The sequence below is a fragment of the Anolis carolinensis genome, chromosome 6 (assembly GCF_035594765.1).
Source record: "Anolis carolinensis isolate JA03-04 chromosome 6, rAnoCar3.1.pri, whole genome shotgun sequence".
NCBI lineage: Eukaryota > Metazoa > Chordata > Lepidosauria > Squamata > Dactyloidae > Anolis > Anolis carolinensis.
Genome location: NC_085846.1, coordinates 13,795,114 through 13,804,776, shown reverse-complemented (window position 1 = coordinate 13,804,776; position 9,663 = coordinate 13,795,114). Strand labels below are relative to the sequence as shown.

At 40.0% G+C, this 9,663-nt stretch overlaps 1 protein-coding gene across 5 annotated transcripts; it reads right to left on the bottom strand.

Moving 5' to 3' along the window:
- Window positions 1–1,553: 1,553 nt before the first annotated feature.
- On the bottom strand, window positions 1,554–8,752 carry LOC134292578 (uncharacterized). 5 transcript variants are annotated; one of them, XM_062957962.1, is made up of 5 exons: window positions 8,398–8,752; window positions 6,131–6,200; window positions 4,690–4,827; window positions 3,946–4,092; window positions 1,554–1,921 (listed from the first exon to the last, which is right to left on the bottom strand). In XM_062957962.1, the coding sequence occupies exons 2-5, from the start codon at window positions 6,134–6,136 to the stop codon at window positions 1,799–1,801; spliced, it is 414 nt and encodes a 137-aa protein (XP_062814032.1). In that variant the 5' UTR covers window positions 6,137–6,200; window positions 8,398–8,752; the 3' UTR covers window positions 1,554–1,798. The 5 variants fall into 5 exon arrangements, with proteins under 5 accessions (XP_062814032.1, XP_062814036.1, XP_062814033.1 ...); XM_062957966.1 differs by lacking the exon at window positions 8,398–8,752 and adding an exon at window positions 8,301–8,375; XM_062957963.1 differs by lacking the exon at window positions 8,398–8,752 and adding an exon at window positions 8,115–8,289.
- Window positions 8,753–9,663: the final 911 nt, after the last annotated feature.

Here is a 9,663-nt window from a genome sequence, read left to right as displayed (position 1 = left end):
TTCTCTGCATTACCTCTTTGCACTTGTTCCTTGCTTTCCATGGTCAATTCAGAATGATTTGTGACTTATCCTCACACCAATATTGTGCAGCTTTTTCTTCAACCATTGTCAAGGAGAAGGGGATCTCTGTCCCTTTGTTATTACTTTAGCATGTTGTTACTTTAAGAGTATGCAGTTAAAAATGATCAGATAAAACAAAGGTTATAAATCATCTTGAGAAAGGAGAGTACAGTTTTTGCATTCACAGTTGAGTACAAAAGCAAAAAGATGGATCACATGCAGTAAAACTATGCAAAGCCACTCAACAGAACCAAACATTGAGGTGAGAAAATAAATTTTAATATACACTAGCTGTGCCCGGCCACGCGTTGCTGTGGCAAAGTGGTGGTGGTATTGGTTAAAAATTGTTGTGTAATTGTTATTTGACGTTATTTGCAATTTTTAATTAATTTTATTGTAAGTTATATTTTTATTTATTATATTTTATTATTTTCTTGTATTATTTTTAGTTATTTTCTGTTATTATAGTATTTTATTGTATTAATTTTTAGTGTATTTTATTATTTTTATTGGGTTGCTAGGAGACCAAGTTGAAGGAGCTTAGCCTTCTAACTGGCAGCAATTGGATAAAAGCAATTATTCCTCTCTCTCTAATTAGGACTTTTTCTTTTCTTTTTGTTGTATCAACCTAGAGGCGTGGATGATGGGTTGTGTTGTCAAATTTCAAGGTTGGGGGGCCTGTAGTTTTGTTGTTTTGTGGGGCGCCGTGATGCCATCACTCTTTTATATATATATAGATATCCCTAGTTTTGACCTTTCAAGGAGTCCTAGTTGTGATAATAGGATTGTGACAAACATGGCTCTCTCCTTGATCTGGCCACTTGAACTATATAAAGGACTACATCTTATCAGAAACATGCAAAGTATACTCTTCTAGGTTTGTTTTTTTTACATGAATGAAAGTTGAAAGCTGTGGCTCATTACCATGACTTTTAAAATGACATGTATGTTCCATCTTCCCTCCTATAAGATGGAACATACATGTCATTTTAAAAGTGGATATGTCTTTCCCCCCTCTCCTAAGTAGTAATGTTATATCTGGGATTCATTTAAACTTTAAAATGTGTAGATAAGCATGGCAATTACATTCTAAATTATTTTCTGCTTTAGCTTCTAGTTCTTCAGGGGAGTATAGTGTTTACTTATAGTATTAAACACTTATCACATATACTTTTAGTTATCACTTACATCAGACTTTCAGGCAGCAGGTAGCATGATCTCCTATGCCAGTGAAAAAATGCTCCAGTACATGACCAGGGAAGAAAGCCTTTATTCACTGGAAGACTGGTGAATGATATTTTTTCAAAAACATTGCAGGTACTAGCAATGGTACTATTCCAATCCACCTCAGCCCATCAAATATCCAACTTTGATCTTGCTGTCCAAGAAAAGTGCCTGAGAATGCCTGAACTTTTGCCAAAATTTAGCAACGAAATACCTCACTGCTGCAAATGGCCTCCATTTACTTCTCTATTAATGACAGACACAGGGGCTAAACAATTTGCTTTATTATAAAATGCAACAATTATTATAAAAATATCAAATACATTACAAAAATAAAAGCTGTAAAAAATCAACAGAAGAAAGAAATCTCCCTTTTGCTTTGGGATAGTTAACTTTGCCAACTTGAGCAAATGCCCATTTTAAATGTCACCATTTGCATGAAGAGATCCTCCCCAGGACAAATACTGCCTCTGAGGCACAGTCAAATTTTTGTTCATTAAAGACATGGGCTACCTTAACGCAATTTGATCTCAAAACAAATGCAGTTGATGTTCTGACAGTCTGGGGGCTGGTAGGTGCAGGCACAATCACAGAGAGGACACAGACGGGGAATGGAGCACGTCCCTGTCTCCCAGCCCTGGCAGCAAGAGAGAAATCATACTTGGTTAACCTGCAGTACCACCTGTATCGATATCCCAACCTTCGAAAAATTGGGAATGATATTTCAGTAATGCAAGACTATTAAAATTAAAATATGGTCAATAAATCTTTTAAATACAATTTGATTCCTTCCACCTCTTTTCCTGCTGTAGATTATTTTGATTAAGATAGGATTTTAGATTCAACCTTTTTGTTAAGCAATAAGCGCTGCTTATTTTTTAGTCTCTTTGCTTGAAATGACCCAGGTGGCTTGTTATCTGATCACTTGGACCTCATAATTGCTATTGCACAACATGCTGGCTTTCATTACCTCATGCAAAAAGAATTTGAGCCTCCCAGGAGGGGGGGCAATCAGTTCCCATTGTCTGCTCTGAAGAAAGCTCGCTCTCCTCTGTTTTTTTAATGCATTTTCTTCATGCTTGGCCAGCTGCTCTCCTGGCCAGAACCTGACTCTGATTTCTCAGTCAGTCACTTTCTACTGTCCCAGGACTGCCATCCATTTCAAGACATTTTGCAGCCCAGCTCCTTCCTGGCAAAGTTGCATATAATATTGCAGCTTCAGTTTATCAATTAAGACCCATACAATTGTTCTATCAATGGGTTGATTACGTTTGCTTATTTTAAAAGCACTTACTGTAGGGAATGTATTTTCTTTTGAGGAAGGACATTGCTTCTTAAAACAGCTGAGAGGGGAATCAAACTCTGGCCTCCAGAGTTGTGGTCCAAATGCTCAAACCACTAAACCAAGCTGGGGCCCTTCCAGACAGCTCAATAAAACCCCACATTATCATTTGAAATCATATGGAATATATGGCAGTGTGGACTCAGATAATCCAGTTCAAAGATAGATAATTTGGGATTATCTGTCTTGATATTCTGGGTTTTATGGCTGTGTAGAGGGCCCTGGGTCTCTAGCGATTGTTTACCTGCACTTATATTACACTATGTAACATGTTTTTTGTTGTTATAAATGTCATTTCCTAATTGGTTCTAGCATAAAATATGGGGGGGAAATTATTTCACTGCAAAAACTTTGTTTTTGCGGTTGCACAAATGTTAAAAATGGCATATTTTCATCAAGGAAAATTACAAACAAAGTAACTACACTGAAGGAAATAACAGTACTACCCTCACACACAAAAACAAAGTTACTTTCAAAGTAGGTACCGCACAATTGAACAGGAAATAACACTTTCAAACCAGGACAGAACTTTTCAAATTTTGTTACATTGTGTTATAAAATAGACAACTTTTAAAAAATATGCAGTACCATTAATTGGAAACAATTTAAGTGCAGCAAAAAGATTTTAATTGGTTACTCAATGCTACACTGCAGCTCTAGAAATAGCCATGAAAATCTGCAACCTCTGATTTTTCCCAAGGCCACTTTCTGAATTAAATTGGGTAGGGAATCTATTCCCAAGGAAGAAGCCTGGAAGCAACCATTACTATACCACCTAATTGCTTTTCAGATAGTGAAGATCTATAATCAAGTATGTAACTCTTAGCAACAAGGAAAATAAAACTTGTTCCAAAGCTAAATCTAACATAGTTGTATTATCTTTTGTTACAGCTTATATCTTGATTGTCTTCTGACAAGGGACCCAAGTCAGCTTACAAAATTTAAATAAAATTTTTAGCCAAAATGTATGATTTCAAAAGCTTTTAAAAACATTAAACATAGATTCTATTAAAAGCAGTTAAAAACATGATTAGGTCAAACAACACAAAAACAATTGCACACCTCTCTGCCACATGGCTGAAATCAGTTGAAGGCCTGCCTGCATAAACAGTTCTCAATCTGCAGAGAGCAGAAAGGAGGTGAATCAAACCTCTTGTCACACTCCAGTAGCAATCACTAAAAAGGCCCTTTCCCGTGTCCTCACTAACTGCACCTTTGATGATGGCAAGGCCTAGAAAAAGCTGTGACCACTGATATTCCTAAACAATTAGTCAGTTATTTGGGGTCGAGGTGGGGACACATAGAAGGAGAAGACTCACATTAGTGCAGGAACAGCAGTGATCCAGACAGCGGGTTGGGGAGGGGAGTACACAGTTACATGTCTCTGCACAAGCCATACAACATTCACACATGTTTGGCCAAGTCCGCTTTTCACAGGAACAGCAATTGGCACAAAGACCTCTAGCCTGGGGAAAAGACAAGAAACGGAACACCCAGTTTGGTTCACCAGGTATTTGAAAGGAAAAACGTCTGCATCTTAACACTCTCTTAATGATTTGAGCATCAATGCTTTATCTCTTGGATTTACATGCTGCAGGTAATCCAGATTTACCAGGTCAGCAACAATGGATGTTGGCTAATGCAATTTGAAGAAAAGTCAATCTGATAATAGAAAATTGGAAGGAGACAATGTGTTTTCTTCTACATACATATTTTGGGGGCTGTCATATACTATTGTCAAGTTCTGCAAAAAGGGGCCCTGTCCTGAATATCGGCAATTTAAATTTAGCAACCCATTGTGCTTGCTCACTAGAGTACCATAACATACTGCTATGTTGTAATATACCAAGGGAATCAAAACTAACCTCATTAATCATTCCTCATCTAAATTCCCCTAAGCCTGGATGTGTTATCTTGTAGTACTGGCACATCTCCTAGAATCCCACAGCCGGCCACCAAGGATGGTTAGGGAGTTCTGGGAGCTGCAGTCCCAAAAATATATCTTCAGTTTCTGAAATACTATGCTTTCTTCCCCAGCTTTTTCCATTTGATCCCCTAGTTACCAGCAGACACTGACGAAGGACCAGAACCAGGACAAGGAGTAGTAGGTAGGAGCCAACAACCAAGAAAATGATGGCAGGGAGGGGCAGGAACAAGGTGGCAGCAAAAGGGAGGTCTGGTGGAGGGTTCAACGATGGCGTCTGTAAGGCAAACAAAGCCAAAGAGGAATGGGATACTTCAGAGTGAAGAGTATCAGGAAAGGGTATAAGAGGAACTGCATGAATGAGTTTTGAAATCCAGTTTCTAATGTTACATGGAAACAACAATTACCATACGTCATTGCATAATAGTTGCCATAACTCAATAGTCAAACCCCCATTTTTTGTGCCCAAATTGGCATTTTAGTATTCCTCACATAATAGTTGCATCATTAGTTCACTCACCTGCACTTGCTCTCTTAGAGATATGGGGCTTCACTCAGCTGGCAGCCAAGTGACACCCAGTAGCCAGATTTTTTTTTTACTGCATAATAGTTGCAGGGAAATACTGGAGATGTCCATTTTTAAAAGACAACTTTACCAAACTATAAATATGGTCTTAAATTATTTTGTATTTCTTTTATACTGTTAATCTTTCTAGATGAAATGACGTGCCTCAAAGATGTGGATCCCATAATTTCACAGATCCTAATCACTTCCCAAGTCTTGCTGATTAATGAAATGAAATGCCTGATCGACAATGCTTCACAGTAATCAAATATATAAGAAGGAGAGTTCACAACTATCAATATTAATGTACAGGCAGTCCCCAAGTTATGAATTGGATTTTCAGTATTTTGGGTCATTGTGGAAACAAGGATTAGTGATAAAGCTTCAGTGGAGACCCACTTTCCACACAACGCTTCCATGAGTGAATTTTCCTTCCTATGGGTAGATTTCTCTCACTTCCTGTCATCTCACCACTGTTCTTAACTATGAGATTGTTGTGACTGTTGCTTATTGTTATTTTACTTGTAATTGGTTTTATCCTGTTTAATAATGTGTTTTTATGCTGTCTATGTACTGTATATTGTTTTTAATTTATTGTTGGAAACCACTCTGAGTCCCGTCGAGGAGATAGAGCGGTATATAAATAAAATTTTACTTACTTACTATGAGTCATTTATAAATCAAATGTTTGTAACTTGGGGACTGTCTGTATTTAAATATCATGAATCACAAGTAATCAATCCAGTTTACTCCTTATAGCTTGGTGAGAAGAGCACTGGGGTCAGTTTGTCTCCAGAGAGTCTCTGAAGGAATAAAAAGTGTCCTACTTTACTGGTAGAGAAGCTGTGGCTCAGGGGCCACATAACAGCCCCCCAGGGCTATTTTAGCCAGGCCTCACTCCTTCTTACTCATGTTCACATCCCTATAGACAATAGTGCTCCCACAAAGTCTTTTAAAGATCAAGAAGAGTTGTTGCAATATGCTCCCTTCACTGTTTTAAATTGAATCTACTTACTGCCATTCCTTAGTAAAGGAGGAACAAGGCTTCAGCCCACGGAGGACCCATGGATGTCGAAAGAAAAAACCTGGAGGAATACAGAAATGATTTCAAACAATCACTGGCCACAATTCTACCTTTTCCTGCTGTGAACACATCAACCTGTCCCAAATAATAATTGTCTGATAAATTAAACAAACAAAATTCTGATTTACTTATTAACACACTTTCTTCGTGTGTGGACACTCTACTAAGATGTTAAAGCACCCTCAACCATACTCTGGCCAAAAAACAAGGCTCCGAGACTTTTTGGTTAACGCTTTAAATACATAGATATTAAACGTGTCAACATGTGCCTCAATCTTCTATGATCTTTAATAACAGGGAATATTTCAGCTGTTATTGAAGTTTAGTATTCATTTTCAACACAGCAAATGTATTTCCCTCTGCTAGTTCTTCCTCGCAGACTCTAAGCCTAACTAATCTAATTCGATTGCCATATTTACGGTTTGTATGTCTTGTAATTGTATCGTTTTTTAGGTTGGGGAAAAGTTAAGTTAAAAAAAAAGAAGCATAATTAAAGCCCTGGCAGACTGCAAAAACAATCTGTGAACCCTGCCTCCTCCAAGGTGAACTGAATCACCCAAGCTGGACTCTACAGGCCAATGACATCCACCACAGACATCAAAAGAGCTGCAAGGCCAAGAACAAATCATGAGCATAAAGACAAAGATCCACCCAGAGGAAAAGTGTTCTTACCATACATCAAGAGAACCACAGACCGCATAGGGAAGCTGATGAAGAAACACAACCTACAAACTACAGACCCACTAAGAAAACCCAACAAATGCTACATTCAGCAAAGGACAAGAGGGATCACCTCACCTCTGTAGAAGTCTACCGTATACCACGTAGCTGTGGACAAGTCTACATAGGGACCAGCAAATGCTGCATCACCCAAACACGAATCAAAGAACATGAAAGGCACTGAAGACTAATTCAACCAGAGAAGTCACCCATATCAAAGCACTAAATGAACCAACCTGGACACGGCATATTATTTGAAAACACAGAAATGCTGGACCATTCTAACAACTATGTCAGACGACACAGAGAAGCCACTGAAATCCACAAGCATGTGGACAATTTTAACAGAAAGGAGGAAACCATGAAAATGAACAAAATCTGGTTACCAGTATTTTTAAAAAACTCTAAAATCAGGACAGTAAATAAAGAACAACATTCTGAAAACAGGCGGATTCAAGACAAGAAACAATCAGGGCCAGCTAATACCTCCCAACAAAGGATTTCGCCAGGCAGGCAGCAACCAGGCTTTGAAGCTGCAAGGCTTTTAAATGCTAATCAAGTTAATTAACTGCAACATTCACAATTACCTCAAACAGGCAAGAGTTCTTTCACCCACCCTGGACCTTCCACAGATATATAAACCTCACTGGCCTAAGTTTCCAATATACAGCACAATCTCTGAGAATATCTGCATAGATGGGGACGAAACGTCAGGAGAGAATGCTTCTGGTACATGGCCATACAGCCTGGAAAACTCACAGCAACCCAAAAGTAGGATATAATTGTATTTAATAATAATTCTGCTCTCCATTATGAATATTAACAAGATTCTTAATCTTCCATCCATCCGCGAAATTCCCTCTTTTAAAAAGAGGGTTTTCCCTCAGAATCCTTTAATAAGTATCCAGTCCTTTTGTGTCACTATTGACCAGCTTAAGCCGCTGAGGGAGAAAAGGAAGGGGGCTGAGGCTGTTAGGAATGGTGGGAGTAGGAATCCAAAACACCTGGAGGGCCCGTTTCCCATTGCCTGCTATTGATCCTCTCATGAATATTCAGCACGTCGCTATGAATATTCATGAGAGGCGCGAATCTGCGCTCTCTCTTTCTGGCCGCTTTCCTCTTCCGTTCTGAATATTAAAAGCATCTAATCATATTCCAGAATGTCTCGTCATATCATGGAGAGGCCTCGGATTACCGTCTCCTCGGCCCGCTCCCTTTCTTTCTCGGTCTTTCTGTGTTGGGAGAATAAAACAAGGGGAAGGAAACATATAGACACCGCTTTCAACTTGAGGTAAACAAAGCCAGCGGTTGCCTCGGAAACCAGCCCATTACATCGCGAGGGAGGGGAGGAAGGCAAACTACTTCGCTTCTACGGGCTCACGTTGGAGTCAACATTCTTCAGGCCACTTCACGGAAATGACGCTAGGGCACAGAAAAAGGGCGGGTGGTGTACAACCGGAAGCGCTCGCTTATACTACCTCGACGTCGCAATGCGTTCGGATTCCCAAATCTTCCACTCCATTTCCGCCGGAAATGCGGCGCTTACATCGGAAACAACGTCACTAGACGAGATTGGACTGGTCCATCTGTATAATATGGGGGGGGGGGAGGAGGAATGAGCCAATATAGACTACAGGAATTAAGGCACTCTTAACTCTACTTGAGTGCGAAAGCCTCCTTTCTTTAGGCCGTAGATCTGAATAAGTTTTCCCCCTTCTTTCTCCCCTGAATCGGAAATAAATCGGAATCAATTAATGTAACAAATCTGCCTGGCAACTAGACTGCGCCAACCAGTCATAGTCCGAGTTGTGAAGGGTGACACGAGTCAAGTCCGCCTGATCCACGCATGCGTACTTTACCCATTGCGGTCACAAGTCTGCAAGTCAGCGCATGCGTCCCATCGTTTGGAAAGGAGACCATGGAGCAGAAAACTTTGAAGACTGACACGTAGACTATGACTTTTGGGTTGCGTTTTGGAACTGAACTGTATTAATCGTTAAAATATTATGTTAATAATTTGTCACGCGAATCAGTAAAGTCATCAAGAATGAACTCTTGTCTATTGGAGGCAAGTGTAAATGTTGCAATTGGCCATCTTGATTAGCATTGAGTGGCCTTGCAGCTTCAAAGCCTAGCTGCTTCCTGCCTGGGGGAATCCTTTGTTGGGAGATGTTAGCTGGCCCTGCTTGTTTCCTGTCTGGAATTCCCGGGGTTTTTTTTTGTTCAGACATTCCACAGATATATAAACCTGGTCATTCCCTGGACATTCCACAGATGTATAAACACCACTTGTCTAGTTTCCAGCAGACCTCACAACCTCCGGGGATGCCTGCCATGGACGTGGGCAAAACGTCAGGAGATAATGCTTCTGGGACATGGCCATACAGCTCGGAAAACTCACAGCAACGTAGTTTGCATTTGATGAGTTTAGCTACTGATTTTGGAAAACTGTAGTCTTTTAAGGTGGCCCAAACTCTCTGTTGCTTTCGCTCCAGTCTGTTGACCTGCAGCAATAATAATGACCACCAGACCTTAAGGGACAATGACTTTGCTGGCTGTCTTGAGGTTGATGCGCCTTGCAATCCAATTCAATTGAATTGTTGTGGGGAAAAGACTAGGCTAGATTTGGAAACCCAGTGGGTGATTTGGGCCTAGTCACACTCACTCAGCCTCAGAGGAGGAAGTCTTGCGAAGCAAACCCCATGATAGGGTCACTTATGTTAGCAAGGACTTGAAGGCCCACA

What these genes read in the sequence shown, in the direction of transcription:
- LOC134292578 (XM_062957962.1), bottom strand. An exon ending in TCCTTCGTCAGTGTCTGCTG is followed by an intron (nt 4,093 to 4,689) that starts GTAACTAGGGGA and finishes TCTTTTCCCCAG; the next exon opens with GCTAGAGGTCTTTGTGCCAA. An exon ending in ACTGCTGTTCCTGCACTAAT is followed by an intron (nt 1,922 to 3,945) that starts GTGAGTCTTCTC and finishes TCTTGCTGCCAG; the next exon opens with GGCTGGGAGACAGGGACGTG.